The sequence below is a fragment of the Sparus aurata genome, chromosome 19, assembly GCF_900880675.1.
Source record: "Sparus aurata chromosome 19, fSpaAur1.1, whole genome shotgun sequence".
NCBI classification, from domain to species: domain Eukaryota; kingdom Metazoa; phylum Chordata; class Actinopteri; order Spariformes; family Sparidae; genus Sparus; species Sparus aurata.
This window is the reverse complement of record NC_044205.1, coordinates 21,128,901-21,146,843: the sequence shown is the minus strand read 5'-3', so window position 1 is coordinate 21,146,843 and position 17,943 is coordinate 21,128,901. Positions and strand designations below refer to the sequence as shown.

The window sequence follows — 17,943 nt, the reverse complement described above, 5'->3', positions numbered from 1 at the left end:
GACAAGTCAAAACCTAATGCAAAGTTCTTGTAAAGACTTCAGGGTGAAGTATTGACACTGTGCTTTTCTCAGCGTTGTCTTTATTTATTTTGTTGCCCTGCTGCCGATGCAGACTAATGCAGTGAAGGAGGCAATAAAGTGGGTATGACAACTGTGTGTGAAATAGGTGTGTGTGTGTGTGTGTGTGTGTGTACGGACTGGAAAACAACAACTGCTCAAAGTGCAAAGTAACAAAGGGCTCAGGCTTGGCTGTGATAACAAAAGGGAAGGGAAAAAAAAGAAAGAAAGAAACTTGCCGACAGTGAAAGCAGACACAGCCCATAAATATGTCAGCAACAAGTCTGACCGGCAACACACATGATAGGAAATCTTAAGACGCACGGAGCCACTGCAGACAATCATCAAACTCTAATGACTTTCACTATCCGAGGTGCCTCCACACATAATAAGAAAAGTTGCCCTCTTGTGAGGGGAATTTCTCTGGGCTCTGCCAATTCCAACACAGCCTTATAAGAACAATTTGGGCCAAAAAGGCATCGCTTGTCAATCCCAAACAGATGTTACCCCTTCTGAAGACTTAAAACATCCTCAAAATTCACCGACTTTATAAAGACGGCCTGGATGTCTCCGTAAAACCTGCTTATGAGTTACTGCTTTGAGACAAAACAGAGGAGTAAAGGCTTGGAAAACAAACACATGAGCGACCGTGTCAGACGGACGAGAGGCCGTGCTGAGGAACATTTGGTTTGAGTTTGACTCGCGCGCTCTGTCTCCCTCTCCACCGCGCTCTTAAGCTTCCAATAACGACAGGGCGAGCGTGTCTGGTAGGAGCGCACTAAGTCGCGGGGATCTCTCGCCATGCTGGAGATGGAGAGGGTTCCTGAAGTGATTCACAAACTGCAGAGCCTCAGAAGCAGCCAAGCTAAACAGATAAAAGAGGAGCCGCGCTGCAGCGTTCGTGTGGAAGTGTGTCAACATTTAACTAGCTGGCTCTACGGCCGGATGTACGCTGCTGCCGTCTTCGCAACGATGTCAAAAAGAAGAAAGAAAGACGCTGCTAATTATGATAATTGTGAGAAAGAACAAGGCAAACTGAATTAAGACTGAGCAGATTGTTCGCCAATACAGTAAGTGAACCTCTGTTTGCAAAATATCTCCTTCAGCTGTGTGTACACAACATCACTTCTGACAGCCACTATTGACTATTCTATGAATACAAAGCAGTGCTGTGTGCACAATCCCTCACACAAGTACAGAGTAATATTTCAAAACATTTTTCTGCCTCTTCATCCGATGACACATGACAAAGGAGGCGCTTCACATCCAGGAAAATACCTCTTTACTCGCACAATCCGCTGCATATGAGTTCCTTATCTGTCACTGTGTACATCTGTTACCTTAAATCAATTACAGACGGACAGGGTGAGATGTTTTCATAACCAGAGACAGCTCTATTTGACCAGAAAGCTTCGATCAATAACAGAGGTAACAGCAGATGATACTTCTAATCTGATCCCGGGGCTGGCATTCCTGCGAGGAGGAGGAGGACACTCAATAGCCCGAACAGATGTGAGGTATACCTCCCCCCCATGAAAGTGTTTGAACAGGTGTACGGCTCATTAGTTTGTAGTGTTTGGCCTTTTGCTTTGAGTGGCAGGGTTTTCTGTTTCATTATTAAAAGAGGTTTGCCAAGACAAAAAAAAACTAAAACTAGAAAGACTTTCTTTGTCTCGAGCATTCTTTAAAACGGCGAACAAAGCAAACAAAAAAAAAATCTCCAGACTGAGCTTTACAGCTGACACGGATAAAGACACTGCTTTCAACAGGAGTCCACGGTTCCGAGTGTTAAAACTTGCCATAATATTGTCACAGGAATGCAAATTCTTGGGAGTAAAGCAACAAATGTCTCATAACTAATCTCTTTTATTGGCCTCCACGCCCCCGCAACCACGTCCAATCTTCTTTTCTGTGTCGACTGCAGCGCGGTTAAACAGTAACAGAACTATTCCTGACATCTCTGCTCCGTACTTAGGTTTCACAATGTTTGCACAAGAAGCCCTTTGTAAAAAAATTGCCATGCTTCTCTTTGCTTAATGCGTTACAGTTCATGCAGGACAGTTGTATTTTTTTTAAATCCTGCTGTGTCAGCAAATGCCAGAGCTCTAATATGGGCAGTTTTGGGGTTGAGAAAAAAAAAAACTCCCCTTCCCTTAAACAGTCTGCACTTTTAAATCCCCCTTCCACTTTCTAAGTTGAATCTTTTTTGCCATCTTCTCCCCCTCAAATGATCTTTTGCTCACTTCCCCTTGAAGGACCCCGTCACAGAGAGCCGGCCGGAGCAACTCTCCCGCCAGGAGCGGAGAATATAAAGAGTTCCCGTCGCACCCCGAAAGTCATCCCGCCATCTGAACCGAGACTCCTTAAACCGTCATCATGTGTGCCTCGTCATTCCTTTAAACGTTATCAATTTCGCTTCACACTTACGTTGACACATACGGTATGCGGCAATGGGATTATGGCTAAGGTTAATGTAATTTTTGCAGTATCGCGACGGCACACCTAAAAAAAAATCTGCGGCGGGGCGTAGAGGAGCGGCGGGTTAGATAAAGGGTCAGGCGGATTAGAGGGGTGGATTTGAGGAGGAAACGTTTGAGGAAACGGCTCTCTGGGGCTTAAGTTTCGTTACATCAGCGGGAAACAAACATGCCGGAATCAGAACAAGGGGAAGAGATTAGGGCCGATATTGGGGGAGGAAAATAGTCCTGAGATTTGCAATTGTCCCTAAAGCGAGCTGCACTGGAGCGTACAGGAGAGGCCCAATCCGGAGAACAATATGAGACCCCCTCTAAACAGATTAGGAGGAGGCAGGGGGACATTCCTTCCCTCAACTGCAAACAGGATATGGGGCTGGGCTTACGATTCTATCTGCAATAGGTCTGGTTTTCTTATCGAGACATTCATTTTTACCTGCATCAGTGTTGGTGGAGTACTCACCCTGGCATCCCCGTTTGCAGGCCTTGGCCCATGGCTGAACGCTTGTGCTGGATCTTTGTGGTAGACCTTCAGGCAGGAGTGATCCGTGATGCTCCTGTAGGAGGAAGAGGTGTCCTGTGGTAAATAGACAGCCCAGATATCGCCGTCTGACAGCGGCCTTTCCTGCCTCAGCCTGGATCTCCTCAGCAGCCCTGCCAAGGGTACGTACCCTGACAGAGGCTCTGACAGTCCTCTGTTGTATGACATTTCCTCGAAATCTCTAAGGTCTATAAAAACATATGCTAATGCCGGGCTGAAATGTGGCTCGACTACATAAACAGAGAGCGGATCCGTTCGTTCTTTGGCTGGTCTCGCTCTCTGACTGCACCCTGGACACCAACCTCAAGGCATCACAAGACTTTTTTTTACAGCCCTGATAAAAGTGTTAGTCACAAAGTACACATTGCACTCGAGCAGTAAACTCTTGAGACAACAGGGCAAAGTTGCTTGTGTCTTCAAGAGTTATGTTTTTATCTGAAATCCCAACGTGAACAGATGTCTGAATACGGTCTCGGCAGATTGAATCTGCTGTATTATTGATAAGACATGCTGGTGAATACCAAACCAGGAAGGTATGGGGAAACAAGAAAAAAGCAGCGAGCTTGTATGTGTGTTTCCCGAGTGCTTGTAAATGATACGCAAAAACCCAGCACACAGTACTTTGGAAGCCACACTCTGAAAGCATAAAAGGACCTCAAAAAGTGTAAAAAGCTCGCAATGCTGGAGTCAAACTTTTACCAGAGCGGAGAGGACAACAGGCAGGAAAGTCATGGGAGTCTCTCAAGAGTGCTCTGTAGTTTGTTTGGGTATACATTATAGACATTCTGCCACAGGGCTTCACTGTCGAATAACTTTCTTTCTATTAAATTTCAGCATGAGGGTGAAGGGAAGCGAGAAGTTTTCCTGGCCAGTGACATTTCCTGTGCAGCATAAGTTTTAAACAGGAAGTTCTCAGGCAGGGACAAAGGAAAAGACCTTTTGAATAATAAACCTTGGATGCCCTTGTTAACGCTGTATCACTGTATCCAAGTTTATCACACACACACACAAACAAACGTGCATCTTTACCTGACATCGCTGAGCTCATAGTACATGTTCCTCATGTCGTCCTTGACGTAGACGGCGACGCTGGGCGACTCCAACATCTTCATGGTGAGCTGCTGCGGGAAGGCACTAACGAACAGAGCCCTGACAGTGTCGATGCTGGTGACCTCGTTAGGCATGCGGATCTGTTTGGTCTCGTCCCCGTATTGCAGGTACAGCACACCTGCAGACAGAATGCAGGAGGGCAGCGTGATTAGAAAACTCGATCAATTCAAGTCTTTCCTACCTAAGACAGGCACATGTTCTCCTGGGTTATAACGTGTATGTTTTCTCAGATGCCAATGAAGTTCTGTGTCCTAACATTAACCGACAACTAAACTGATAATCAATTAATTAGTTAAAGGAGACTTATTGTGCTTTTTCGTGCGTGTAGAGTATCTCAAAATGTTAAAAAATGTCAAAGTCCGCACCAGCAGAAGCTGCTCTTTCCCACAGGAAACACTGCTCCTGAAACGCCTCGTCAGTGTTCCCACCTTTAATTACGTGACTTTGTGACATCACACCACAGAGTCACACTGTATAATTCATGCCTAGCGGCTAGTTTGGCAGCGCGATAATTAATTTAGCACGGCTGCTCTGTTGTTGTTAGCAGTGCTGGGTCAGGCACGTGTGAGCTGACCAATCAGAGGAGACGGGTGGGGGAGGAGGAGGGGGAGGGGGAAGGAGTTGCTTAAAGAGACAGGAGAGAAAACAGAGCGTTTCAGACACTGCAGCACTGGACAGTAAAAGATAACTGATGTGTTAGCATGTGAAAGTATTCTACTAGCCACCCAAAATTAAATTATGAGCCTGAAATGAGCATAAAACACATTTTCCTACTGATGTTTTATACCAACAAGCCGTCTCTTTAGTTCCTGAAGATGTGGATTGTAAACTGTCCTTTACTGTCCATTTGTGGGTTAGGAGATCAGCTTTCAACTTCTGAATCGGGCTAATGAACGCTCACCATCTATTGTTGCCAAAAAGGACTTCAGAGACTTTGAACTGATAATTTGTCTGTGGTGTGTGTTTACCCTGAGCATTCTTGTAAGACGAGCAGTGTTGCACAAAACCTGCCACTCAGCTCCTCTTCATGTTGCTGCTCATCGTGCCCTTTTATTCCAGATAGCTGATATTTAGAACGTGAACTGGGGCAGAGGCTGGGGGTGCGTGCTCCGGGTGTACCAGAACAAGTTGTGCATCAAACAGACCAAAGCCTGAACCTCTGAACCCTGGGTGGGGCTTCTGCACTGTGCTTTAGAAAAACAGATGTCTCCCTCCACCAAACTTATGGAACCGCCCACAGTGCCCTTGTGTAAACAATGCCAGGGAGAAGAGAATTACGCACTTCTGTTTCTATTCTCGGATTCATTGCTTCCAAACAGCCTGGCACTGATTTTTATAGGGGCGACCTGTAGCCACGATATCACTTTAAGACAAAGAGCAAACATGTGCTTCTCTTCTTATTATGCTAATTACCGATACGTCACATTTCATTAGAGGCTTGCTTTGTTGCTTGCACATTTGTGCCCTGAAAATAGCCGCTTTTAAGGGAAGACGGTATGGTTTGAGTTGGTGTAACCCCATAAAAGGGCAGAGCCAGTAAAAGCTACCAGATGTTGGTGAAATATTATACAAGATCCTACATGCTCCACGAGACAGAGCGAGACAGAGAGAGGGGGCAAATCCAGGAAACAAAATTGCTGAGTCTATCACTGCTCTCTCTGCTCTGTCTGGGTTTTCTGGGTAGCAGTAACTTAACAAAGTGCCCATTTGCAGAATACGTTCATCTTTCCCCCGAGAGCTGTTATGTTAACAGTCGGCTAGTTCTCATCCAGATGTTAGCATTTAATGCGAAACGCGCTTGATGACAAAGCGCCATTGATCCGAGCGTGCATTATGAAGTTTTGAATTCTTCAGCGTCAGATTTATTTGCTGCGGCGGAGTTGAGGAGCTCGGTTCGAAACAAAGAGTCGTGTTACATTCCTGGTTTCACTCAGGATTGGAAGCAAATGGCCAGTGGGTTTCCTGACCAAATGGGCACAGCGCTGCAGACTGTCTGCACTTTAAAACGTTTTTTCCACATTCCTCCGGTGAGACGCAAAAGTTTCAAAACCGGGGGAAAAAGCATTGCATTCTGAAGCCGTTGATAGCATCATAAAGTTTTGAATTGCGACAAGAAAGCAGATAAATACTACATTACAGCCACAGAATAAATGACTCGGAATACAATACGCTTGATCCGACGATCAGATGAAACCCGATACTCACATTAGGGGTTTTAAGGATTTCCTGCTTTCTGCTGATTCTCTGGAAAAGACCACGCAATCGACTCCTGCAGCACGAGCCGATGCCCCAAAAAAGAAGCCCTGAATGTCCGTTGGGACCCGCCGAAGTGTGTGTGCTTGTGTATGTGTGCGTGTGAGTGTGTGTATGTGTGAAAGACTGTGGGAGGGACACTGTAGTTAAGAGGTGCCCCCTTTTCTCTCCTCCCCTTTCATCACACCATCACCCCCCACTGTCATAATGCTTTGTCCTGGTGTTTTTGCAAAAGAGAGATGGAGGTTGTGTGTGTGTGTGTGTGTGTGTGTGTGTGTGTGTGTATGCATGCATGCCTTGTGAAGCATATTTCAAAGTGTTTTTCTTCTTGTTTTGCATTTCTGCTCTACGAGAAAAAAGCAAGAGGCACCGCTGGCAGTGTGGAAAAAACAGGCGGCAACGTATAGTTTCATTCATTTTCACTTTGGTCAAAAGGCGTGCCACACAGACGCGTTGCTATTATCCAAGCTGCAGATGCCTTGCTGAGTTTTTGAGTTACCTTTGAAGACTATTCCCTTAAAAAAAAAACTTACAGACTAGAGACTTTGTTTGGGGAGTTGTGAAACTCTTTCTAGCACTGTCACCCTGATGCGGCAACCTAATTCTGCACAACTTACAGCGTTTCCTGCGCATGGATGCAAATGAAGCGCCACGCGCGTTGATAAGACGACCCACTTCTAATCCTGTCAATAACACGATGGCATATTGTGGATGGATTCGCTAATCTTTCACTACAGAGGGAATGCATTTAATTACAAAAAGGAGCTTGTGAGCGGAGGTGGAGAGAGGAGGGAGAAGAGGAGAGGACGGATGGAGCGAGAGGAGGAGATTTGGACAAGGTGAAAATGGGGAGATCGCGGTTTGGTTCGGAGAGTTCTGAAGTTTGTCCAAGATTATGCTAAAAGAGCTGCAAAATGAGGTTATCACAGAGGATTAGTGTCAATTTATTTTCACCTCCGTCTGCTCAAAAGGTCAATTTAAGATTCAAGATGGAGCCATAATTCTCAAGTTTTTGACAGAGCAGGTACAAGAATTTCTCTGCCAGTCTGGTGATTTTGAGAAACAAACTGAAACATAGTTGGAGGTCACCAACAAGGAAAATGTCTAATCCAATAAAGATTTTCTCTTCAACAGACTCGACACATCCTACCTAGTGAGCGGTCCTTCGTCTGGTTGGTGGATCGCACCACCGGCAGGCTGGCACGGACCCGGGTGCCGCGGGTGAATCCCGTGGGCGCGTCCACGTCAGACATGGTGTCCAGTGACTCCAGGGAGGCCAGGGATAGGTGGTCGACCTGGTCGCCGACGCCGGGTTGCGGACTAGGGCCGTGCTTTGGGCTTCTGCTCTGGAGGGGGAGGCACATGAAAACATGTTAAGGGGGAGACCATGGACACATTGTGTGCATGCACGAGTGTGAGCCAACAATCTTCCAGGAATATCAAGCGCACTCTTTAAAGGAGACATACCATGCTCATTTTCAAACATTATTGTTTTATTGTGGGTCAGAATAGGTTAACATTTGATCTGAGATGCTCTGTTTTAGCTTCTGTCTCTTTAAGAGCCCCCTCCCGAGTACGCTGCCTGCTCTGATTGGTCAGCTCACACACGCTCGAGCCAGCACCACTAACCATGTCTCGGGTCGGCTCTGTTATGTTTTCAACCTCCAGTTAGCTTCAATTCTACTGTGAATATCGACATTATGCAAATGTTTGACATAGTGAAGTCACGGAATGAAAGGCGGGGCTACTGACGAGGTGTTTTAAACACTTCAGGAGCTTTTTCCTGTGGATAGAGGAGCTTTTAGAACCGAGATAACAGGATAATTCCTTTAATATATGATGCAGTTGGTGGAGTTCGAAAATAACATTTCCTCTCATGCTCTGGCAAGCTAGAAAAAAGCTGCTTTGATGTTGACTTTGAGCTCGATGCCAGCGCGACAGCTAAACAAACCAAAGAACTGCCGTCATGCAGCGGCGCATGGAAGTGTTGAAACTGCACGTCACTGATACATGCTGACACATCCAACGCTGCTCGGTACCGTCTTGCAAGCGCATCACGGCTCTCGATTTCGAGTGAGCCTCTAATCGTACTACAGGAGTCTCAACTTTTCATGCACCTGCATGAGCCGAAGTCTGATTTAATAATGATACAAACAGAAGTTTTCAAATAGTTCAAACCCTGCGTGATGACACATGAAAAGAGATGAAATAGAACCCCGGAAAAAAAAAATCCCTTTAGCCACTGATTGAGGATCGAGACCCGTGTCATCAGAACTTTTAAGATCAGTTGGCTACTCTGTAATCTGATCCGCATGACGTGGCATCCCTCAGACCATAGCCACAATAAGACGATGTGTGACTCGACTACAGAGCCCATTGAGCTATTGTGTGGTGCTGTAAAGGGATCCGTTCCACTGGGACAAGGTGGGACTAAAACTGAGGGGTCAGTGAACACTGGGCTCTTTATGAAAAAGCTCTTCTTCGTTGGCAGACGAGCGGTGCCGTGGAGACACGACGCCAGGTTGACCGGGTTATCTTGAACACACCTGCATGCACGCGCTGCTGCTCTCTCACACACACATGTACGGGCAAATAAAGAATTTGAGCGTTTTATATTAAGTGCAGTTGACATTTGTGGGAGCTTTCATGGCCAGAATTGGTTGAACCTGGCAGCCGCTAAGTGACACTGGGGGAGCACGAGGGTTTGAGAACGCGGTCGCACAGCCGATGTTAGTGAGGATGCAAACATGACCACGACACACACACACACACACACACACACACACACACTTACTCACACAATGTCATGATGCAGATAAGATAAAAAAAGAGGCTGACTAACTGTGTGGGGCAATTGGATTTTCATCAAGTACCTCTGAATGTCAAGCTCAGAGTGGAGGGAGGAGAGCATGCCCTGTAAAGACTGACGGGAGAAAAAGAGAAGAGGAGGAGAAAAAACACAAAGCAAATGGCTAAGAAATGCCAGTGGGAGGTTGAGATGGAAAAAGAAATGGTCATGAAAAAACAAAACAGAGGTGCCATGGAAACAAATCAATCTCCAAAGTGGAGGAAAGAGGAGTGAAAAGAGGCTAAAAGGGAAAGCACAGATGCGAAAGGTGTCTTCAACACAATCTGAGAGCAGAGAGATACTCACCATCACCAGCTCAACGGGCGCTGACACAGAAAATCCCGGAAACCCCCCCACCACTTAATAATTTCCGTAATCACATTAATTGCCATCATCAAAATTATACAGCTTCCCTGGAGCATTTCCACTCATCCTTGTGTGATATTCGCTGAGTCAAAGTGTGCCAACATTTGTGGGATGCACCTTCACGCGGCGGGCGAAAAAAAAAAAGCTGCTGAGCCATCACTCATCTCCCGTAATTCCATTAAAACACGCTTAGGTTGCAACACCCGCGGATTAAAAATACATGACTGAAAATGTGCCCCCGTACTGTTAATACACGTTGATGGTCACCTTTTGAAAACAGAAGGGTCGCGCGGAGTTGACGTGTCACCTGAAACCAGACATGTGTCGGGGAATTTAATCCGGATACTGAATGATTTATGAGCGTATTCAGTGGCGGAGGGTCCAAAGCGGCCCTCCCACGCCGCTGTGCTGACTTCTCATGTGCTACTGTGTCACCCTTAGGAATGTTGAATCATATTGGCTTCCTCCGTCACCTGTAGGTAGTAATCATGTCAGAGTGGCCTGGCAGTGTAACACAATATTTTCTAAAATACCAAAGAGGAGGAGGAGGTGAAGGAGGTGGAGGAGGAGGAATCTGCATTCAAACTTAACTGTGTTTTATGACTTTTATGGGGTTTTGTTCCTCATCAGATGAGGCTGAGCTGCAGTATGTTACTGAAATCTAGACACAACATAAGTTTGAGAAACTTTATGATTAAAGTTTAGTCGGTTTTGTATCACAACTGGCTGGAAGCAATACTTTCGGGAACGTAAATTTGTAAAAGAATTACACAAAATCATCTAGTAAAAAATCTACATATAGTAGTCTGATTTCACTGTAAATCAACACAGCCTGCAGTAATGTTGAATTTTCCCCAGCTTTACCATTAGATACTGAATAAAAGTTTAAAGGAATGGGACATTTTGGAAAATTGTCCCATACAGATATGGAAATAAAATGATCAACACAATGTGAGGAAAATACGGTTATGACGTTATGATACCTCTGTATTGTGCTATCTAAGTAAGTTAGCATGCTACTGCCGCTAGCTGCAGGGATAACTGTGCTAACTAGATAACGACAGCTAGTTAGCAGCAGTCAGCGGTCACTCTGCTAATCTGCTCCCCCGTATTTGTTATTATTTAATTGTAAAGTATTTCATTTTTTTTTGTGTTTTTCTTACAGTTGAACAGTTCATTAATTCATACAAAAAGGACGCACTGCTACTTTGGACACCTCCGCTCTGATTTTGGTGTAAAGCATCACTCATAGAGACAGGCTTGCTGTCTAGTCTTTTCGCTAAGCTACGCTAACCTTCTCCTGGCTCCAACTTCACTTTTACTGGACAGATATACAAATTCAATCATTGAAATCTCACAAGATGAATCCACTGAAGTGCCTGCAAACCTAATTATTGTAGAGATAAAACCAGGTAAGGGCTAAAATATGCTAAAATGTTGCGTAACTTCAGCACAAGTCATTAAACTAGCTAACTCAACCTGCACAACAGTAACGCACTGTTAGGTTTGCTAACATTTGCTGCCACAAAATACTGGAAATAAGACTATAGTGTCTTATCCCAAAGGGTGATAAAGCTGCTGATTAAGCAAAAATGTTTTAATTTAACAAGAAGATTGGGTCATTTCTTCTTTTTAAAGGTCATGTAGTCTCGCTTTAAGTATGCTAATTTATAGTCTTGCTTTCAACTTTATGCCAGATCTCGTGAAAATGTTACCACAGACACAATGTGACAGCTGGAAAAGAATTGCGCGGGAGTAAAAAGATGGTTAAAGCAGAAGCAGTCACATTATAAACGTGAAGACAATTGCAAATGAGACCTTCTGCCTCCCTGTGGAAAGAGGGTAATTAAGTTAAAACCACTCCACACCAGTCCACATCTGACAGATGAGGTGTCCCTCCAAAGGTCAACAATTTAGCCTGGATGAACTCGTCTCCTCTCGCCTCCCCTTCTTCTCATGCATGCACGCGGAGATCATCGTTCTGGCAAGCGGCTACACATGACACCGCCTCGCATCAAAAGCCACTTCCTGTCTCGGGCTAACCACTTCCCGCTTCGGGCTGCAGATGTGAAAACCGCAGGCCAACCTCTGATTAGCGCCGTAGAAAAAAAAAAAAAACCTGCTCCAACCCGCTCACACCTATCGCGCATTCCACACCAGCGATTTCCCCCGCTCCAGTCAAAAGCATACAGCCCCGTGATTCTGCCTTTTCAGCAGCGACTCCCACTGTTCGCCACATTTGCTCTGACAGCCGTGATGGATGTGAAACCGAGACGCCGGCATTAGGTTATACACGGGAATATGACAAGCTATAAAGTCGTGAAAAGAGCCTGTTGTGAAGGAACGTGTCTTGAAAACAGATCTTGAAGGTGTCAAAAAAAAAAAAAAAAAAAAAAGAAGTCTGTACTACAAAGAGGGTGGGTTGTCTGTGAAGTGCTTTCGCCAATGCCAGTGTCAAATATTCACCCTGATTCGAGTATGTCGGAGCAGGTCTAGAAATAACTCAGCGTAACTTGCCTCATTTGAATGCTCGTGTGTAGCTGTTGAAGCAAAAACCCTTTTCCCTGGGCCGTAATGCACTATAGCTCACAAAAGTCACCACATTGTGCATCTTGAGCTTTCTCGCTGTCTTGACAACCGCTCGCAGCAGCTTTATGTTAAATAGCTGTCTGACGTACTGTAATGTGGACACGCGACGATGAGGCGAGCGACCGCGCTGGCACGTGAACACGTGAAAGACGCGAAGTTGTTCAAATGTGCGCTGTCTGCTGTGTTTTGTGTGTTCAACAGAGGGAGAACAGGGGATATAAAGAGAGACAGAGTGCGTGCATGAGTGAGTCAGGCCATTGTTCCAGAAAATCTGACCCGAACCCAGGACATCCTGAAAATGTTTATGCAACAGTGGTCCGACACACAGCATGCTGTCATCGCGAAAAGGGAGCTCGGGTCTGTTTTTGTGTGTGTCCGCGTTGCCAAAATACATGTAAAATTTCATAGGTGAGTGCTTTTACATGTGCTACACAGTCCTTTACATTTACTTCTCAGCTTATCTGCACCTGGAGAGCGTGTACTGTATTGTAGACGCTCTCCACCGCTAATATTAGAGCAGCTTCGAGCTGGAGGCGCAAATGTCGCATGATTTCACCGAGCAGGAGCGATTATGTTATATCATGTGGCCCCCCGTCTTACCTCCTGACGGACGGACTGACATGCAGAGCCGAGATGGGGCGATTAAAGTAAATCACGATTGTTAAGAATAATGGCAGCTCCCACCAGGAGCCCGCTGTGTCACTCATGGAGATTTAAGTACAGACGCAGCCTCGGAAAAAGCGCCATTCGCCACACCTGCTGTCAGCCTACACAAGGCCCGCTGATTGGTGCCTACTCTCTTATATAATCAGCATAGTCAGGGTTATAATTGCGGTCTCATAACACACTCTGGCTTTCACCTTCAAAAAAGAGGGGCATTCTGTATCTCTACCTGCAGTCATTTTGATCTTGTTCGCCTCACTGTGACGGCAGATACGCAGGCGTTTCACAAGTCGGGCCAAGAAGACAAAGACAACTTTTGTGGGGAGACTTTCTACACTATCTACAACCGGGACGCGACTGCATCGTCTCCTTTTATACACAAACAGAGCAGACACGCACACACACACGCACGCAAAAAGTTTCAGTTCCTCATTCAACACTGCAGATGGGAAACAATATAAACATGCGAGTGGAGGCGGAGGCTCGCGTGGCTTTAAACACAAACTCCGGTGTTGTGAGCACAGCTTTCCACTTAAGATGCTAATTTGGCCCTTGCTCTGGGGAGCGGATACAGAGCTAACTGTAATTACCTGGCCTGATCTGCATGGCAAACACATAAACAAGAGGACGGTGGCTCTGCAGCCTGTTAACCCCTTACTCAACCTTGGTCTCATTCTGACATGTTATTCTAGGAGTGGGCGCAAAACATTATCACAACCTATTAAATCTACGGATGCATGATCACATTTTTTTCCTTCCAGACACGATTATGAGACCTCGAATTTGATTACCAGCCAATAACGAGGACCTAATACTACTAACCCTATTATGCTTTTTTAATTTGTTCCTGTCCTTCAGTTTGTTTTATAAGTTCTATGCGCATGTAAAAGCTCTAAAGGTCTCTCCCACAGAAAACGCTGCTCCTGTAGTGCCTGACATGCCTCGTCAGTAGTCCCTCCTTTAATTCCATGACTTCATGACATCACACTGCACACATTTGCAGAATATGCGTCTTATTCACAAGTAAAAGCAAAGCTAAGTGGAAGCTGAAAATGGGACGGAGCCGACCGGAGACACGTTGAGCGGTGCTGGCTCAGGCGTGTGCGAGCTGACCAATCAGAGGAGGCTGGGTCCCAGACAGAGGGGGGGATACGGTGCTGCTGCACTGAACCTGTTGAGAAAACTGATGTGTTTTTTGAGCATTAAAGCATGCAAACCTATTCTAGCAGTGATCCAAAATAAAATTATGAACATGGAGAGAGAGCATAATGTGTCTCCTTAAATAGTTGGTTAAATACCACAGTCTCCAGGATTCGCCTGAAAAGTGGATTGTGGACGCTTTCAACATTGCTCGAGATCTGAAATTATTAGATTGCCCGCCCCTATATGATTCCACTTTGAACACTGAGCCTGGCTGGCTGAATGCGGTGTCAAATTTAAGTTAGATGCTTTTTACTTGTGTCCTTGAGAAACACACCGCATCGCTACCGTCCTCCCTTTCAGTCTAAAAGGTTTTTCCACAACATTAGAAGTTCATAAAGCAGGCGCAGACCTACCGGAGTTCATTAAAAACACCTGTGTGAGTCGAAAAAACCCCGTGCCACTGCAGTTCTGCTCAACTTTGAATCATAAAGCCCCTGTCAATCAACCAGTCAGCGCCCGGTCCGCATGCTGTCTGTGGACCGACCATCATCCTTTGTCTCCCCTAGCCTTAATGACATTATATCAAAATCCCCTAGTCATCCATTCCCATTCATTGCCGCCACATCCCTCTCTCCCTCCCTCCCTCTGATGCATTCCTACTCTAATCCCCTCATCCAAATCCCCAGATGACCTTTCAGAGATGGGCTCGCCTGTTAATTGGTGTGTTAAGGGGAGATGACTTTATAGCATCCACAGTCAAAGCTGACAGTAAAGGTGAAGCTGCACGCAGGCGTTCAAGACCGGCTATCTGGAAGCCTACAATCTACAGACCGTGCCATTTACGGACAAACACAATAACAAGAACTGTAACCGTCTCATTGGCAAGTAAAATACAATCAAGCAGATCTGTCACATTGCAAATGAAGTGCATAATCACAACAGACACAATGCCGTGCCTGTTGACCCAGTGCAGAGGGGAGGTAAGATGGATATCTCTTCCGCCACTTGTGACATTTTCCAGCGGCTGAGCGACACCGTCCAATTGATTTCATCCACTCACGCATACATGAGTTAGTCACGGTTATCACCAGCAGACATCAGCCCCCCCCCCCTCCTCCGAATGAGCGAGGCTGCAAAAAGCCAACTTTGAGCCCCACCACACCGGGCTGGTTCTGTCAAGCCAGGTTTAAGCAGCGAAATGCAACTCTGTGAAAAAGACAGCTGGTTGTTGGGTCTCATCCCAAGGTCGTCAAGTACCGATGCTTTGGGTTGGTGCCCGACCCGAGCTGTCTCGGGATGAGACTCAACATCAGCCTTCTTTCTCCAGGAAGTCGCATTTTGTTGCATTTTATTAACATCTATAAATATAAGTCACGTTTAATCTAACTTGGAACTGTTTTAAGGAAAGAAATCATGCGCTAAAATATCTTAAAAAGCAGTATTTTACCATATCAGACAAGTGGTGATCTCCTTCCAGCAGTGACTTCCATGTAAGACTGGAAACTCCCTGGTCTAAGGGAAACAGGCTCTCTTCCTCCACTGTTATTTCAGCCCTTGCAGCACTTGCTCTGTGCAACTGGCCTGTCCTGCTCCCTTCCCTTTCTGCTCTACCACACAGCGGATGCCCCTCCATCCAATGCACACACCGCCCCACATCCCAAAAAACTAGCCAACAGCACAATACGAACGCACACAATCCACACCCGGCGGTCAGCGGGGGGAAAGTCATTGTTTGTGTGTCTGCCTTTTTTTTTTTTTTTTGCATTCGTGCGCCATTGTGCGAGGCAGAGATTGTGCGAGAGAGTGAGGGACGTCTGCACGAATCACGTCGCTCAAAATATTTCTTACTCGCAGGCCATTCCGCCAGCTTATGAGTGGCAAATCCCATCCCTGAAACCGCTTTTAAAAACTCCGTAAAGTTTCCATTCAGTTGCTAAAAAAAAATAATACATTTTTATCTTAAAACGGCAGCTCCGACATTAATCCCCATGTCCAATCTCGGCTTCCATCTCGCTGCCCTGAGGCTGCGGCTGTCTGAAGAAAGAGAGATGACACTTGTGTCCCGAGGAGATAAGACCCAGCTCTACCCTCAGGGATCCTGAGGGCCCATGCAAGATACACTCAGCAGGCCCGTCGCGCCATAGAACACACACTCCGACACACCCAGTACACCGACACACAATCCAAATACCAATGCATGCTGAGGCTGCGACTACAACTATTTTCATTATCGATTATCCTGCCGGTTAAGTTATGGATTAAAGGGGCTCCGTGGAACGTTTGTGTCGTGCTTGAAGCCAGTTAGCTGACTCCATTTGTAAACTGTCGTCAGCTATTATTGAGTGAGCTACTGAGATGAGACATTCAAGAACGCGCACAAAATAACGTTCTTTGGACCGTCGTGGAAAATCTGACGCAAGTCATTTGTTGTCGGTTCAGATTTTTTAATCTAATAAGATTCAAAACTGGAAAATTGTTTATATTCTGCCATTTTTTGCATGAAAAGATACAATAACTACCATTAATCAATTAATAAAAAAAAGTTGGCGATTACTTTTCTGTTGATCGACTAATCCCTGCAGCTATAATCATGGCTGGACTTAGTTAGCACTGATGCTCCTTACTTAAAATTTGAGAAGCACCACCTTTTTATTTTTTTATATTCGCTGCTGTGATAGCCGTAGCAAAACATTATCTGCAGAAAGGCTTCACACGATGTTCGATGATGATGACTTTAAAAAAACAAAATCTCAAGCACTGGTGCTCCCTGTGAAAATATTAAGGCGCACAGTCTTCAAAAAAAAGGTCCCAAAATGGAACTTAACGCTCGCAGTCTGGAGCCCTGCCGACGCATTATATAATAATAACAACCGTTGGGATCCCAGCTGGAAGAGCAATATATCTTGCCAAGTGTACATGGTTTTATTGACAAGGATCTGTGTTTGCGGTTTCGGTCATGTATTCAAGTCAAGACGTTGCGTAAGATTACAGGTCCAGACTTCTACCAAAACTGTCGGATCGTTTGCTAGTGGCGCAGGCAACACTTGCACGCACCTACAAGCGTGCACACATTAAGTCGCACCGTCTCCCCGAGCAAACAAATACATGCAAAATATTTGCTGACGGGGAAGCAGAGCCACAATCTGTCCGGGCTTGTTCCTTTAATATCACTTCGTCAGGAGCGAGACACGTTTCACAGCTCCGAGCGTCCCAGAATAACCTGATAAATGTTTGATCGACTCCAGCGAAAAACACAGGATCCCTCCATAATGAAACACAAAGCGAGCGCCCATCCATATATACACAGCGGACAAAGCCATGCTCATATTTCCGAGAGGCTCATTTAATTGACACGTCCTCACGCGAACCGCGAGTCTGCCTCCAGAGAGCGTCTCTCCTGAGGTAAAAGAAAAAGGCCCTTCCGAGTCTAATTTGAGCCTCTCTCAGTGTATATCTGAGAATGTGTGTGTGTGGCTGCGAGCACTGTGGTCACCGAGACAAAGAGGGCTTTCTATTTGCTCGGGAGAAATCTGAGTCCTGCATCTTCTACATCATGTTGCGCACACATAAACTCACATGTAATCTAGAGCCGGCAAGGGTTTCCCAATTCTAGCACTTTTCTATGCGCCTTCATGCCGAAGAACTGGAAAAAGTCTTGGCTGGCTTTTGTCAAGTGTCAAGTCTCCTTTTTCGTCCCATGAAACCAGCCCCTGATAATGGCTTTGCTATTCATGCTTAATGAACAAGTCACCCAGGACCACAGAGGCTCCTCTGCTGAGCCTAAGATTTATTATACCCGCTCTCTCAGGGGAGAGTTTCTGTGTGTGTGTGTGTGTGTGTGTGTGTGTGTGTGTGAATAAAGGGACACATAATCATAAATATACTTATGTTTTAATCAA

At 45.7% G+C, this 17,943-nt stretch overlaps 1 protein-coding gene across 1 annotated transcript in view; it reads right to left on the bottom strand.

Annotated features, from left to right (window-relative positions):
- Positions 1 to 17,943, bottom strand: part of kiaa1217 (KIAA1217 ortholog) — a 94,257-nt gene that overhangs the window by 19,834 nt on the left and 56,480 nt on the right. Inside the window, 3 exon segments of the mRNA XM_030397897.1 lie at positions 2,995 to 3,088; positions 4,102 to 4,300; positions 7,586 to 7,781. Coding sequence (XP_030253757.1) covers positions 2,995 to 3,088; positions 4,102 to 4,300; positions 7,586 to 7,781 — 489 coding nt within the window.